This window comes from Vitis riparia, chromosome 8, assembly GCF_004353265.1.
Source record: "Vitis riparia cultivar Riparia Gloire de Montpellier isolate 1030 chromosome 8, EGFV_Vit.rip_1.0, whole genome shotgun sequence".
Taxonomy (NCBI): Eukaryota; Viridiplantae; Streptophyta; class Magnoliopsida; order Vitales; family Vitaceae; genus Vitis; species Vitis riparia.
Genome location: NC_048438.1, coordinates 7508910 through 7525720, shown reverse-complemented (window position 1 = coordinate 7525720; position 16811 = coordinate 7508910). Strand labels below are relative to the sequence as shown.

The 16811-nt window shown below is 33.1% G+C and overlaps 1 protein-coding gene across 2 annotated transcripts; it reads right to left on the bottom strand.

Annotated features, from left to right (window-relative positions):
* Window positions 1-150: 150 nt before the first annotated feature.
* LOC117920837 (E3 ubiquitin-protein ligase APD2-like) lies at window positions 151-6954 on the bottom strand. 2 transcript variants are annotated; one of them, XM_034838494.1, is made up of 10 exons: window positions 6561-6944; window positions 6331-6437; window positions 6126-6251; window positions 5947-6043; window positions 4217-4291; window positions 4057-4139; window positions 2891-3037; window positions 2121-2193; window positions 1371-1722; window positions 151-580 (listed from the first exon to the last, which is right to left on the bottom strand). In XM_034838494.1, exons 1-10 carry the CDS (start codon window positions 6862-6864, stop codon window positions 505-507), a joined length of 1440 nt encoding a protein of 479 aa, XP_034694385.1. In that variant the 5' UTR covers window positions 6865-6944; the 3' UTR covers window positions 151-504. The 2 variants fall into 2 exon arrangements, with proteins under 2 accessions (XP_034694385.1, XP_034694387.1); XM_034838496.1 differs by lacking the exon at window positions 151-580 and having other exon boundaries at window positions 1630-1722; window positions 2125-2193; window positions 6561-6954.
* Window positions 6955-16811: the final 9857 nt, after the last annotated feature.

Sequence of the window (16811 nt, the reverse complement as noted above, 5' to 3'; positions counted from 1 at the left end):
AGACTAATAATTTGAAAATCATAAAAAAAAAAAATGATTATCATGAAAAATTCATTTTGTTTATTTATGGATTGAAATCACAATTCTGCCATAACAATCCTCTGACTATGTTTGGACATGAGCTTTTCATAAGGGTTTTGACTCCAACCATCAGAAAGTAGAGGCATCAAATGCCATTTTTTTTAAGGAAAAATTATGGCTAGAAGATTAATTCCTTTCAGTAGAGCACATATACAAACTGATAACTGTAAATTATAAATGTGATTACTCATATTAACCTCCCTTAACCTGATATTTCTATACCAAGAGATGGTAATACATGCTGAAATGCCAACTCAGAAAAAATAAAACACAAGGCTTGGTCATCCTGGCATTGGAGATTATGTGATAAACTATGTATGATTTCCTTGATCAATGATATCCAACTGGCTGGAAGCAGTGGTCTAGCTGCATTGTGAGTCATCGACTAGGGGGAGCCGGTGTAGCCAAAATTATGTGCACTGCTTAAACTGTAAATATCTTCCTCACCTTCTTCATATTCCTACTACAGATGGGGCAAGTGCCATCCTCTTCTAAAATTCTGCAGAATTTACAAATATGTATCATTGATTTTGAATCTGCATTGACCTTTTATTATATTCTACTGGCTGTCATAGAAGAGCATTCATGGATATCAGATTAAGATGATAACAAATTGGCTTGCAGTATGGAGAAGCCAATTTTTTCCATATACCAAGTCAAGCAACATGCTTAATAATAACATCCCAAGAGGTTATAATTTTCCTTTTCTTTTCTAAAACTTACGGGATCTAAAAAGATTTTAACTTGTGCTAGTTATGTTTGAAACCTGCCAAATCCCTCTAGGTAAAGGGTTTTCTACAAGCCCTGACCTGTTCCTGTTTTGAAGGGCTTGAAACAAAGATAATCATGTAGGACTCGGATCAGGTTGGGATTTTCTAAACCAAATTGGCTCACCGTTTGGGTTGTTTTGGCTGTTGCTATTAAAAGGATATGACCATAATCATCATCATCTGGTCTTAGTTATACCAAAGTACTTATAAAGTACTTCAAGTCTGATTCCATTCTACTATATCATTATCTCTTATAAACAAGAGCTAGGCATGGCTTAGCACATGCCATTACAGAAGGCATATGTAATGCATCTTATATTACCTGCTCTACTCTTTTGTGTTTCCTACCACTCCAACTAGGGTTGAGCCAGTAGTTCCAATAGAGGTAGGGTTGTCACAAACTCAGCATTAAATATATATATATATATCCATATATAGCCAAACCTAAATTTGTCTAGAACAAGAATGGAGCATTCAGAATCTAGATTTCAAGGTAAGAAAAAGAGCATGGATTATTACCTTGTTCCACATGTAAAGCAAGCTACACAATGCCCACATGGAAGAAAGAAGCAGTCCCTTGGAGCATCAAAGCAAATTGTACATAGGCGCTTAGGATTACTGTTGTTTTCACCATCTTTTTTTGGCTTCCCATCAAGGCCACCCACTCCTAGCTTGTCTTGAGCATCCTCCTCATCATGTGAAGCAGAATCATAAGATGAATCCCAGCTAGAGAGATCATCATCTTTGTCTGGGAGCAAAGGGGATGTCTCTGGTTGCGTCCCCCCAAGTGGAACTCCAATTCTAAGTTGACGGTTAAATTGGAACTTATTCAAGAAGTTGAAGACCAGTAACATGAGCACTGTCATTCCACCTGCAGGCATAAAAATTAAGAAAGAGGTATGCAACATAATGTTAAGCAATCCATTGACCCAGAAGCTTAAGCTATCTGTTAATATGCCAATAATACACATCAAGATAGCTTGGGTAATGTCCCAACACCCAGTGTCACAGGCAGCCTTTGTTTGGCATGCAGTGGGCTAAATAAATAATGAAGGATATAAACAAGGTGAGGAAATATATCATCAGTAAGGTTCGAACTCATGATGTCCAAAAAACTAAGGCTTTAATACCATATGAAGCTACCGATTGATCCAAGAGTTAAGCTATTAGGTAATGGATCAACGATGTATATCAAGCTAACTTGGACTAAAGCATTAACACAATACATCAAGGTTTTAATACAAGAAGAAAATGAAGAGAAAAGTATACCTACGCCAACAATATAAGTCATCCATCGTGGTCCATAGGACAGTTTCACATACCACTCATCACTGGGTATACCCTGAAGAACCAAACAAAAGCTCAATTTTAATATTAAGTTAGAAGTGCCATGGAATCATGGATATGATTCAAAAACCATTCATGCCAGAGGAAAAGATGGGAAGATTTGTATATCTTCCTCTGGTACAAGCCTGGGGTCTGAAACCAGTCATTCTATGGGATATTCCAGAATGGTCTGTTCTTTAACAATCAAGTGAATCTGTATCTTCAAAACCACCTGATATATCCCCATGAAATCTTTCAAAGATAATAATCATTTAAACAGACACGACAGTTGAATTTTGATTTTTGGAAAAGTTGGATAGTCCCTTAAAGTTCAAAACAGAACTTATTGTAGTGCCAGACCTGGATGCATGTCATCAGCCATTTTTGTGAGTCTGTGACACACAAAGGAAGGATCACTTGTTCCCATTGTGCACCAGGTGTCTCAAAAAATTTCCCAGAGGAATTATTTCCCACATTAAATATAAAAATAGTTTTTTGTACACAGGACGATTATTTATTTGTTAAACTAAGGACTTGAAATCTAATCTCACTAAGCAACAAATGGCAAGCTAGGGATGTAGGAAACCTACAGTCCACCAGTTGTTCTCAAGAATGGTTCATTCCACCAGAAAAGGAAAAAGAAAAAAGAAAAAAGAAAAAAGAAAAAGAAAAAAAAAAACCTTGAATAACTGTCTACAGAAAATGCATCTTACTTGTTCTGGGCCAGGAGAGGTTATAACAGCGGCATTTGCCTTTGGGAAAAAAAGTTTTAAACTGCATTGGCCTTGAGTCAAATTACACTTGGAATAGGCCCCAGTTGTATTATACTGGAGAGCTTTTACTGTGAGGTTTAATTGCACCTGTTTGGATAGAGTTCAATCACAGTTAATAGTGTACAGAGGTGAACATGGAAAAGGAGTATCACAAGACATTTCATGTAAAAGGTGAAAACAATGATAGAATAGTATGGAATTGTTTTTCATAGGCGTATAAAAAAAAAGTTACTGTTTTATAGAGCAGATTTGATTAGGATCTAATAAATTTTTTAAATTACCCAGTAACTATCCTGACAGCATTTGTGCATTTAATACGTGACTATGCCGTGTATCCTTCCTTAGTAACATGATCATCCTTTATAGGTTCTACCCATCTTTTAATCGATGAATAAATCACACTGAATAGAAAAGGGAGGAAACCAATGCACAGACAGTGTACATGGGACAGAATGAGAGATCAAGTGGAGGATATTCCACAAAGAGTGATAGCTAAAAATTGCAAAGTGTATTAAGAATATTTTTGCATTTGTTTGATTTAATTTATTGAAAGCACCTGGAGCCAAAGAATTAGCATGAATGTTCTTTTACTCATCATTGGTACATCACATATAGACTTAGCAGGACTCACAATGATTCTTCCATAAAACAATTTTGAAATTCCAAAATTAATCATATGATCAGAACACAGACAAAGGCCAAACACATAGAGTTTTAGGCTATTCAAAGTCTTTTGGCATTCTCTCTACCTTTATCACAGAATCTGGGACACAGTCACAAGGCTTCTAAACTAAATAAAAACCTAAGACCATGCAATATGAGACAATGACCAAAACTTCCCCATCTGGTTGGAAAAGGCAACAGTTAAAAACCTATTAAAGTCATCCTTTAGAGAAAGTTCCCCTATGATAACACAACACCACTTGACAAACCCAAGAAGCAAGCAACTCAGTGTCATTTAATTTCTGAAGTTGAAGGAATAACTATTAAATTCATGGATCTCTATATATTAAATAGTTGCACAACAGATTATTCAAATCCCACAAAATTACCAAAATCGACAAAAAATAATAGTATGAACTAAATATTGAATTTTAACAATTTACCTCCACCTCCTCCAAGTTTGTGTTTCCCACTGCAACATAGTAACTAGAAGACGTATAAATATTCTGCTGCACAGTACCATTTCCTGTAAAGAAATAGTTGCTGTTGTTAGTACAAATTTAACACAAACAGATCACACACATTTCCACTTTTCCATCTCACCATTAATCAGTTGCCATGACAAGGTGATATTGGGATATGTGGGATCCTCAAGCCACTGGGAAAGGCCTTCACTTCCTGCAATATTCCAGCTTCAGAATGATATCAAGATAAACACAGATAGGGTCAGTTGATAGAAATAGAAGAATTTTTGTTTTATCCACACAGGCAAAAAATGAGAAATGCTGCCAGTAGATAATGAGGATATTAAGATGCAAAAAATATTATTTACTTAGTTATGCATGAATAAGGAGGTAAAAATCATCTTAACCAGGAACTGAAATAATTCTTTACTTGAAATGAAAAAGAAAGTCTTGTTTGACCTATGATTTAACAGATCTCATGGACCTAGTTAGGAATTGAATGGTGAAAAAGAATTTGTTTAACCAGCCCCATTGGTTGGGGTATAAGGTGTTGTGAGGTAAAGCAGAGTTAACAAAATTCAGGCTTCTGTTTCTAGTTAATTTTGTTCCCAACTTCTATTGAAAAGTATGAAAAAAAGAATGTGAATTCCAATATATGATATCAATGCTAGAGCCAGTCCACCCTCCATATGTCTTCACCATTGTGCTAAGGCAACTATGTTTTGCATCCTTGTCTCAAAAAAGGAGAATTCTAATGAGCTCTATTCTGTTTGATCCAAAACTTACCAGAAAATTTTCCCTGTTAACAACAGAGAAAAACACAAAATTTTCAGATGCAAAGGTAGTATGAGTGCATGATTTGGTGAATATAAACCATAAATAGCACAGGATGAACTGTTCAGGAAATGGTACTTCTTTCCAAAAGACTATGCCTAGCCTTGCCAAAGAAGAATGTGTTTTTTCTTTGGTACATGAGTCATATGACCTCAACTTTGCATAAGAAGTACTTGATGTTAGGATGAAGAGTCATGGTTTTGGATTCCTGACTAAATGGGTGACTCGTAACCAAATCATTATGGGATTCTCAGCAAACAATCGGAAACAAAAGGAATCCAAACTTCTTCCCAGTAGCTAACAATCAGCAGTGTATGTAGCACCGGCATTACCTGTGTTTGTCAGCAGGTGCTGTCAAACTCCAGGAGCATACTGATGGTGGGCAACTAGTCTCTACTTAAAATCCTGGGTATGTAGGTTCATTGAAAATTAAAGAAGCAGTAGATTTCATGCAAGAGAAGAGAGAAAAACAACTATGAATTCTCACAGATATGGAGGTCAAAATCTAAATTACCAAGACCATATTGTCATCCTGTCCTCTGTAATGCTCATCGAATGCAAATAGAAACTTAGCTGAGCAAAATAATGTTGTTAACATTACCACCTGATTTTCCTAAGCATGAGCTACTCAGTATATCCTCTCTCTGCTCACTTTCTTGGAAACCAAAAAGCTTACACTCAATAGCAGGAAGTCATAATAAGTTATATGTGTAGTAAAAATCCAAATAAATTATTAAGGGCTGTTAAATGGGGGGATTTTTGGGGAAAGAGGTGAACTTGGCCTTGAATGCGTCATAGGGAAAACTTGCTTGTTTCTTCTATCGACACAGCTGATACCATAGAATATAAAATGTTTCATGACAAACAATCTGACAAAGCATGTTTAAGAATGCGTTTGGGAGTGATTCTAGGAAGCGTTTCTAGCATTTCTAACACTTGAATGATGAAAATTTTAAAGTATTAAAAACATTAAAAACGCTTCCTATAATCACTACCAAACGGGGTCTAAGTCTTCATTAGCTTTTAAGTATGTACCTTGGGCTATTACAAGAATCAAAGAGGAGGAACTCAGAGAGCTGACACTGTATGTAATATTTACTTGAGATCCCTTGTTGAGATAATATACCCACTCCTGAAGCCGAAGAAAAAGAATTAACTCTACTCCGTCAGCAACAAGGGCATTATATCTAACTAAAATGATAAATCAAACTTACCCTGTGAGAGTAGGGAGCCATGTATGCCTTAAGCTTTTGATCCCAAGTGGTTATGACTTCAAGAGGTGGGACTTTATAAAACCCATAGAGCATAGGCCCGGGTGTTGGTTCATCTAACTCTTCCACCTAATACAATCCGATCCATATTATCACACAACACCATAAACAAGTGTAACTGAGAACCGTATTGAAATTGGCATGCTACCTTCAGATACTGCACAAACAATGGGTTGGGATGTAAAAGAATAGAACAATTGGGGCCGAGCCGCATATTCACCGAACCATAAACCCCCAAAATCAGAGTCATTGACACTGTAATATGCCCAAAAAGGAAAAAAAAAATCAAACTTCCATCCTAACAACTCAACTTCACTTTCAATCTTCAAAATTCAAAGCAGAACGATTTAAAAATATTAAAGATAAAGCAAAACGAACCGAAGAACCAAAAAGTGAGCACCACGATAATGCACGACCAAGTGTCGTTCCTGATCGTCGCCGACCCGTCGTGGTCGTCGACGCCGGCGCCTCCGCGATACGTAACGCTAATTTGCTGGCGCTGAAGCTCTGGACTGTGATGACGCTGCATGAGGTTCTCATCCTCGTTGGCGTCGGCGTCTGCTTCGGAGGCTCGTGATGAGGATGCGGCGGCGGAGGAAAAGTGGGCGTTGTGGATTGAGGATGGGAACGGCGTCGTAGAGGCTGGTGTGGATGAAGCCGGCGCCGGTTGTTCTTCTTCCATTGTCGATCAGGGTGATTGATCAAAGCCCTAACCCTAGAGCTGAGGCTAGGTAGAGAATAATTCATCGAAGAACGGAAAAAACAGAGGCTGGCTTAGTGGGAGTTCACCAACCAATCAACTTTCGCCTTGGTCGTCTTCTTCGTTGGACTGGTAGTTGCCTACTCCGAGTGATGATTACGTCAGTTAAATTCCGTTGGTGTTTTTCCTCTGCGGTTCCTACTGTGGACCAATGGGAGGCCATATCTAACTCTATTTTGGGAAATCCGCAGTAATTTTTTACACGTGGGAGGCGGTGATTGGATAAGCTATCTCTATAGTGTGAACTTGAGTGTAGGCAACTTTGAATACTGGCTGGTTGATGCGGGGCTTTGTATTTTCTATTGAAGATGGAAACCACAACTAGAAATTTAGGTGGCAGAGCAGCACGACGTCGTTTTGGTGGTTAAGTGGAGGTTAATGAAGTTGGAAACGGAAAATCATATTTCTCACTACATACTAGCTTTTCTTGTCAAATTTGATGTAAGGACATGATCAAGGGTTTGTAATCTATGTGTATATGCAGAATGTTTATAATACAGGTTTCAAATTTATTTTGGAGAGTATTTCTTGAAATGCTTCATTTTAAGAAAAATAAAATAAAACAATATGTGATGTGTTATTTGTCCTACTCCATTTTTGTACATTATTTCAAGATTGTTCATATATGAATTTTAAAAAAATGAAATTATATAATACCAAGCACTACTAATGTTTTATTATTATTATTATTGTTGACTTAACTCTAATTTTATTTGTTTTTTAATTTATCATTTTTTTATAAAAATAAAATGAAATTTGTCTTAATGAAAAAGGAAAATTTTTAACTTTTATCTTAATGAAAAAGTCACTTTTTTTTTTATTATAATACTTAAACTCAATTTCTCAAACAAAATAAAACCAATTTATTTTTTAAAAAATTGTGTAATTCTTGACATAAATCCGAATTAAACAATCTTAATTTTATGCAATTTGGATGATAAATAAATTTATCTGTTAAAAAAATTGTTATTAAAAAAAAAAAAGAATATGATGTTGCATTTTTGTCTATTTTTTTCCCTCTTACTAGTTAAAAATCATGTGGAACTAGTAAAGTATAATGTTTTTAATATTTTACTAATAGAAAAAATATTTAAACATAAATTGATAGTAAATTCATATATATATAATAATGATAAATAAATTAACAATAAATTTATATTCACTTTGAATGATTTTTTTCTTTATAGATATTAAAGATTTAAAAAATGTAAATTTTATTTTAAATTATAATGCTTTACTTACCATCTTAATATATTTAATTATTTTTTAAAATAAATAAATCTTTATATTCTCTTATTTAATTTACTTGTGTAATATTAATTTTTAAATTTATTATCTTCGTACATATTTGATAATAAATAATAGGAAAAAATGAGTTATGACTCACTAATTTGTACATAATTGGGAAGTATCAGGGGTTACATAGATGATATCAATCATGAATTCCTTGCAAGAAAATAAGTTGTTCTCAGTTAGTTCAAGAATTTGGACAATCAAGTAGAGACTATAGTGTACTACCTCTAAATTAGAAGGCTGACTTGTCTTGGTTGTCAAAATGAGTTTCTCATAGTGAGTGCACTAGTGTGTATGGTTACACATTGGACATGACTTTCTGTGAATCATGATGTAAGACAATCAATTGTCATAATTCACCAAATTACTATACTGTATGAACTTTAAACCTTGAGAGAAATTGAACATGTGCCAAAATCAACAGGAGACTTTGAACTATAGATAAGACTCTAATGTGGTCATATATACTTATGCATTGAGTCACTGGTGATGAAGGTTGGTGACAACAAATATTCTCAATAGAGAAATTATGATATCTCATGGTATTAAGACAATATGTCCTCTTAGGTGATCCAAAAGACATGTAATCTAGAAAATTATGACCATAGCAATTCATTCAATGAAATTTTGATATATGCTCATTGGAGTTAGAATTTGTTAATTAATCACATAATATTTGGGATCTATAACTCAAGGATTGCAAATACAATATGATAGGTGATAGTACTAGCTACCTTGTTAAATTATGAACACTATTTCATGGGGAGTCTACATATAGTGGATAGTAGGGCATAGATCCAAGGTATGCTCGTTGTAATTTCATAGGATATTGGAGTGTAGTTGATTTTCTTTAGTAGAATGTTGAATCAACTTCATGATTAAATTATGAGGGAGCTATTATTTTCCTATGGGTTCTTAGTGGTCCCCATTCGAGCTCCTATTTCATAGAGGTATGTTTATTTTTAAGGGATTGGGATTTTGGTTCATTAATGTACATAAGAGCATTTTGATAAAAATATAAAGTTGTACTAGATCTTATGAATTATCTTTCTGGTATGGGTTGATTAATTAATTAGAGCATATTAGAGCTAATTAATTAATTAGGATCCGGATAGGTTAGATTAGGTGACCTAAGCCCATTTTGGGCTCAAGTCACTTAAGCCCACAAAAATCCCTATAAATACCCTTATTAAGGGTTAGGATTCTAGTTTTTTTTGTCTTATTCTAGAGAAAGCCTCCAAAGAGAAACCCTAGCCACTTTCTATAGAGAAAAATCCACACTTTTCTTGTGCCTAGCTTTTTGGAGGAGAGATCGACTAGAAGAAATTTGAGTATATGAGTTCTATTACATTTTTGACAACTTTTACAGTTTAGAATTGATTTAGGAACATCTAGATATAAGTATGTTAACTTTCTTCTCTAGATTATTCTTCTATATGGTTTTTATTACCTTGTTTTGTTAGAATAGTTTCTACAAAAGCTTAGAGCAAATTGCATGCTCCCTATACGATCCAAGGTCAGGGAACAAAGTAATTTTGGATTTCCAACAATTGGTATCAAAGCCTTAGGATTGGTTTTTGCATATTAGATCTACTCTAGGGTGTGCTTACTCTATTTTGCAAGGTTGTTTGTTTCATCCCATGGCCCTAGGGATGAATATATGTGGTTTCTTGTTTTAATATGATGGTTGTATTTGTGATTTGCTTAAGTTTTCTCTTATTTGGGCTGGAAGCTCTCTGTTTAGGAGTGTAAGATTTTTTCTACATTGTAAAAATCTGGTTTTTAATTATTAGATTGGTTGTAAACTCCATTTTGAGGATTATAGGAACTTTTATTGTAAAAGCTCTAGTTTTTATCAATTTTGTAACCCATGGATGACAAGAAAGCAGTCTAGGACATCATTCACACCCATGGTGGCTCCCACTCCGAAAAAAGTAAGTTTTTCAATGGATAAAGAGTTGGAATCTAGTGGAGAAATAAACTTGGGTGTGTAGATTTTTGCAGCAACACAACAACTAAATAAGCGCTTGAGCGTCTTGAGTGCTCAAGCAGTCATTTCCAATAGTGCAATTACCAATCTTTCTTGCTAACAAGCCGAGATTCTATGACCCGAGTAATGGATGCGGGATCGCCTTCTAATTTAGGTAATTCCTTCGAATCTTTTTGCTCATCATCGACTAGGGTGTCAATGGGAGACCCATATTTTTTCACATACCATTGGAGGTTCCCTTGTCGAGCCAAATTCTCGAGGTATCGATGTAGGGCTTTGGAGTGATTAGTCAAATGCCCATGGATGCGATGAAATTGATAGTATTTGGTCTTGTCACGCTGCTCTGAAAGTTGGGTGGGAGCAAGAGGCTACTTGAAGTTTGGATCATCTTTCAGCTTAAGGAAGAGCTCTCGAGGTGAGGTCGTGAATTCTACTTGAGGTGTTGTTGTAGCGGTGTAATTGATGGGGGATTTTTTCCATAGTCTGCTTTTCTTTCTAGACCCTGTTCCAAGATCCATAGCATGTTCGACCTAGCTCCTCTTCCATGTTGGCATAATGATTTGCTATTTCTAATAACTCCTCAATAGTCCCTATCCTACTTTTGACCAAAGACCTAAGTAATGGGTTACCTAGGAGCAGTGCCTTTCTAAAATGCCACAATCATTGCTTTTGAGTTGTTGCTTTCAACATGAATCATCCTAGTTGTAAATCGATGATGATTTTATTCAGAGACTCTTTTGGATTTTGCTTAGGGTTGAACAAGTGGTCGACGCTTCTGCGTGGTCGAGCATTGCAAGTGTATTGTAGCATGAACTGTTAGTAAAACTGTGTGAAATTCGTGATTGAGTGAGAAGGTAATTGGTGAAACAAGGTTAGAGAGAGTCCCTAGAGACTGGAGGGGAACACCTGACATAACAATCTTTCGCAATCATCTACAAGTGCCATCAGTTGCCGGAAATGATATATGTGCTCGGTGGGGTCCTTTGTCCTGTCGTAGAGGTTGAACTTTAGTGGGACATAGTTGTAGACTTGTATTTTTCGCGTGTGTCCCCCACTTGATTGGTGAGGCTCGTTTTTATTTAAGGTGAATAATTGTATTTTATAAATTTTAGAGTCACCACTTATTTTATTTTTTTAAGAGAAAACAAAATAAAAAATAAAACCCTAAAAAAATGACTCATGACTTTTGGAAAAGCTGTCTGTGAAAAAAAAACTCGAGTCTAGGTCTAGAGATCAAATTACTTATTGGGAAGGTACCTTAAAGGGGTAGTACCACTCTAAACCTTAAAAAGGTCTCTACTAGCTAAGTTGAGGGGAATATGATAATCAGTTATTTGATTATGAATACCTAGATGAGCTAAGGTGATTTCTAAAGTCTGTTAAATCTAACATGCCAAACAAAGATTCAAACCACAATCATAAAAAAAATGATAATATGCGTACTTGGATCTGTAACTTAAATGTTATCACAAAACACCAAAATTAGTTCAAGTATTATATTACTTAACATGCATTTTATCAGAGCAAATCAAACGAACATCAAGGTACCTAAAGTCAATATCAAACATGAATATAGTTTCCAATGACATACATATTCATGGAACTTTGAAATGGGAAGATAGAGAGTGTACCTAATTAGTAGGCAACAACGCTTCTATAAAAATGAGGTTAATTCACAAATAATGATAATGAGATTAAAAAATAATAAAAACTAAAGCTATATATATATATATATATATATATATATATATATATATATATATACTTAGCATGTCTCAAATCAAACAAAGTTCATAAGCATGTTCAAAAGTGACCAAATTATCAAAAGAAAAGGATTTATCATTAACATGGTAGAATATTGGTTCATAAAATAAACTCCAAATAAATATAAAGAAAGGTTATCTCATCAAAATAAAAATTAGGTAACATCTTTAACATGTCCAGATTAATATCCAATAGGCCAAATTAACTAATTAATTATATTATAATTAAATTCAAATTTATTCACAAGTGGTTCCAATTTACAAATGCAGAAGTATAATGAACTATACACAATTTCAATGAAAAACTATGTTTTGGAAAAACTTTGTATGTAGGGATCTATTAAATCCCATTTTAATTTTCACGAATTTATCCATAAAGACTCCATTGATTGGGTACACACAATTTCATGTATATTCAAAACCAAAATTCATTAATTTTTTTTTTTCAAATATGCATACCGGATAAAATTGGTTGCATGCATTTTTGAAAATTGACCTTTCTTTACCTAATTAATCTAAGATTACTTTTAAAATGAAGTTTGAAGATTAATTTGGCTATAAAAAAAAGTTGAAAACAATTTAAAAAAAAAATAAAACATATAGAATCTCAAACAAACACTATCAAGAAAAAGTGTAAGTGTGTATATGTGAATTATCTAGTGTGCCCAGGTGAAACTCAAGTGTCCTAAATATTAACCTAAGGTGCAACTGCATTTAAAACTAATTGTGTCTTAATTTGGGTCTTAAATTATGATACAAGTGTCCTAAGTGTGTGCCTAATCAAGACTAGACAAGTAATCATCAATTGATATAAAATGTATGTGAATTGTGATAGGTAAGCCGAAAACTTACATTAATTGAAAACAAAAAATCAAGGAGGCATGAATCCAAATTAATGCATTTATTCAAATCCAATTGTCATGCAATTATCCAATGGCTCATTCAAATAAAAGAGTTTGAAGAAATATTAACTCAATCTCAATCATAATTTGTCAAACAATCAATATTTAATCAAACAATTTCCTAAATGTCAAATCTAACAACACTCATGTGTAACCTAGTTTGTTCACACCCAAACCTAATATAGGACATTCCAAAATAAAAAGAAAATGGTGAAGAAGATAAAAAAGATGGAGAAGATAATAATAGAATCAAGAACTAAAGAAAATTTTCAGCAACTTACCTCTAAAACTTCTTCGAATATGATGTTATCTTCAAGCTCTTAAGTTGCTGGTGTGAAACTCCACCATTTATCTACTATATCTTCAATATGCAATTGAATCTCCAAATGACATTATTCAGGGTTGTAACATATTAATTCTCCTTTAACAACCATGTGATTCTCCTCACGGATGCATCATTCTTCCACGAATCATTATCTCGATTTATTCAACCATGGGAACACTTTTCTATCTTCTAACTCATAGCTCTTTAAGATACCAATTCATTCTCACACATTCAACATCCATGGCTGCCACAGTCATGCATCATTTCACTTTCTAATTCAACCATTAATTCACCTCATTACACACCACCAAAACCCACATGAATGCAATGAAATTCAACCACAAAAAATCTCCATTATACGACCACTTTATTCACTCATTTCAATTTAACAGTTCAAGCACAAACTTTAATAGAATTTCGACATGTTTTCTCCACTAAATCCACACCAAATGCACCATTAGACTTTCCTAAAAAAATTTAGCAACTGATCTCATCATATTCCGCCACCAAATTCCAATTTTAAGGCCATCAAATTCATGGAATTCAAGTGCACTTTTCCATAAAAAAATTCAGCAACTCAAGCTTTTAACAGCCACCAAATTTCTTTATTTCCATTAAAATTTCATTCTTCAAAGTACTACCTAACACAACTACGTATTCGTTGCTTTCCACAAAGCATTACATAGACATGAATATTTCAATTTTCACTTTGATTTTTAATTCAAATACAAGCCATTCCACTAACATGCCCTAGTTGCCTTTATTCATGAATTCATTTTCATTTTTAAGTTCAACAAACATCCACCACAATTCAGCACGACTACACTTCTAATTTTCCATTAATTCATTTTAGCTTGAAGACATAGCATGGATTTAACGCAAACTAAGACTATAAGATGCTTTCCGACAACACATGGATGGTTGTGTGTTTATGCAAGATTCGTGGTTGTTGTGAACCCCGCATTTCACTCGATGCATTCCCACTCGATGGCGAAACTCATTTTTAATTTATTTGGTGAAAAAAAAATGATTTTTAGAAAAAACTTGGAGTCGCTACTTATTTTTGTTTTTTCTTTTTAAGGGATAACAAAATAAGAAAGAAAACCCTAAGTGTGACTCATTATTTGGAAAAGACAGTTTGTGGAAAACCAAAGTCGGGTTTGAAGGTCAGGTTACTTATTGGGAGGGTACATTAAACACCGTAACACCCCTCTAAACCCTTAAAAACGGGTCTCTACTAAATAGGGTGAAACAAGCATGTGAATTAAATAAGAAATCAATGGATACCAAAATGATCATAAATCAAAAGCAAGTCATGATAATAAATAAATAAACAAGATGAGAGTGAGAGCGTACCTTGGCAGTAGGTAATAAAATGCTATTATGAAACATAGTGCATAATAATGAATACAAAATATATCATATGCATATCAAAGAGCAAGAAAAAGATCAAACAATATTCATTTAGCATAACAGTTGGCAATCAGAAAAGAAAACTCATGTGTAGAGCCCCTACCAAAGCCCAAATGATTTTTGCATGAATTAATCCCACAAATTCCATTGTTTAGGAATTATAAAAATCATATTCATGCTTATTTAAAATCAAGGAAAGTGGAAAAATATTTTAAAATCAAAGAAAATTTGTGAAAGTGCTTACCAGAAATGTAGCAAGTTTATTTAAAAACGAGATTTTTAGTAACTTGAAACCTTAGTGAATGATGAAAAGTGGTAGAATTAATATATATATATATATATATATATATATATATATATATATATGAAAATTGTAATGGAGCTAAAATTATTTGAAAGAAAAACTAGAGTTTTGAAAATTATTTGAAAATTGAAAACTTAAAAATTGGAATTAAAAATATTTGAAAATGAGAGTTTTGAAAATAAAATTTGAGAATTGGAATTTTGAAAAATTATATGAAAATGGAAGTTTTGAAAACAAAATTTGAAAATTAGATTTTTTGGAAAATTATTTGAGAATAGAATTTTTTTTAAAAAAAACTAATTTTGAAAATTGGAATTTTAGAGAATTAAATTTAGAAATTGAAGTTTTGAAAATTGAAATTTTGAGGGTTAAATTTGAAAAATTGGAATTTTGAAAATATTTTGAAAATATAATTTTTTTTTAAAAATAAATTTGAAAATTAGAATTTTAGAAAATTATTTGAAAATGGAAGTTTTGACAATTAAATTTGAAAATTTGAATTTTGGAGAATTAAATTTAAAAATGGATGTTTTGAAAATTGAAAATTTGAGGGTTAAATTTGAAAATTTGGAATTTTGAAAATTAAAGTTTTTAAAACATTAAATTTAAAAAAATGAGTTTTGAATATTGAAATGTTGGAAAATTATTTGAGACTGATTTTTTTTTTTTAAATTAAATTTGGAAATTGAAACTTTGAAAAATTATTTGGAAAATGAAAGTTTTGAAAATTAAATTTGGAAAATTATTTGAGAATGGAATTTTTAAAAATTAAATTTGGAAATTGGAACTTTGAAAAATTATTTGAAGATTAAAGTTTTGAAAATTGGAATTTTGGAAAATTGTTTGAGAATTATTTTTTTTAAAAAATAAATTTGGAAATTGGAACTTTGAAAAATTATTTGAAAAATGGAGGTTCTGAAAATTAAATTTGAGAATTGGAATTTTGAAAAATTATTTGAAAATTGAAGTTTTAAAAATTAAATTTTGGAGAATTATTTGAAAATGGAATTTTTAAAAATTAAATTTGGAAATTGGAACTTTGAAAAAGTGAAGTTTTGAAAATTAATTGAGATTGAAAATTTTAAAAATTAAATTTGAAAATTGGAACTTTGAAAAATTATTTGAAAAATGGAAATTTTTAAAATTAAATTTGAGAATTGAAATTTTGAAAAATTAAACTTGGATATCAAAATACGAAGAAATAATAATAAAAAAAAAAAAGAGGTGTGATAGTTGGGGTTGTAGGCCAAAGGTGGCCATGCAAAGTGTGGGCCTGATCATAGTTGGACTCATCCTCTTTCTAGGATTCCATAATACCTTCGCAAAAAGCCTTCTCCATTGTTACTTTCTGAAGTACTCCCATTTGCACTATGATTCCTTGTATTGCCTTCAACGGACCCTTGGGCACTAGAAAATTCCTTTCAAAGCAAGAGCATTCTTTCTCAAATCTAGAAACTCTTTCTGGAGCAATGTCGAATCCCATGCATCTGTGCTCCACATAGAAACTCTTTCTTCCTTGTTCGCTCAAGTGGTCTGCTAACTTCCTATGTTCCATAAAAGGAGGTATCAACGGTATCAGCAACGCAACTGGATGCTTGCAAAGATGCACTTTTGACAACTCGAAATTAAATTCTAAGGGCGCCTTTACAATCATATTCCACCTTGAGCATGTTTTCTTCTTCACGAACATCCAAATAGATCCTACAAACCGCCTTTATAAATGATAATCGAGATTTCCAAATTTTAGCCATGCATGGGGGCCGTAGGGATAGAGAGCCATTTCAGTGCTTGATAATGAGACAACTGGACTTATTCGGATTTCTATGAGTCTAGCTGAAATGAACTCCAAATGGGTATAGTGTTGGAGAAAGGTTGAAGA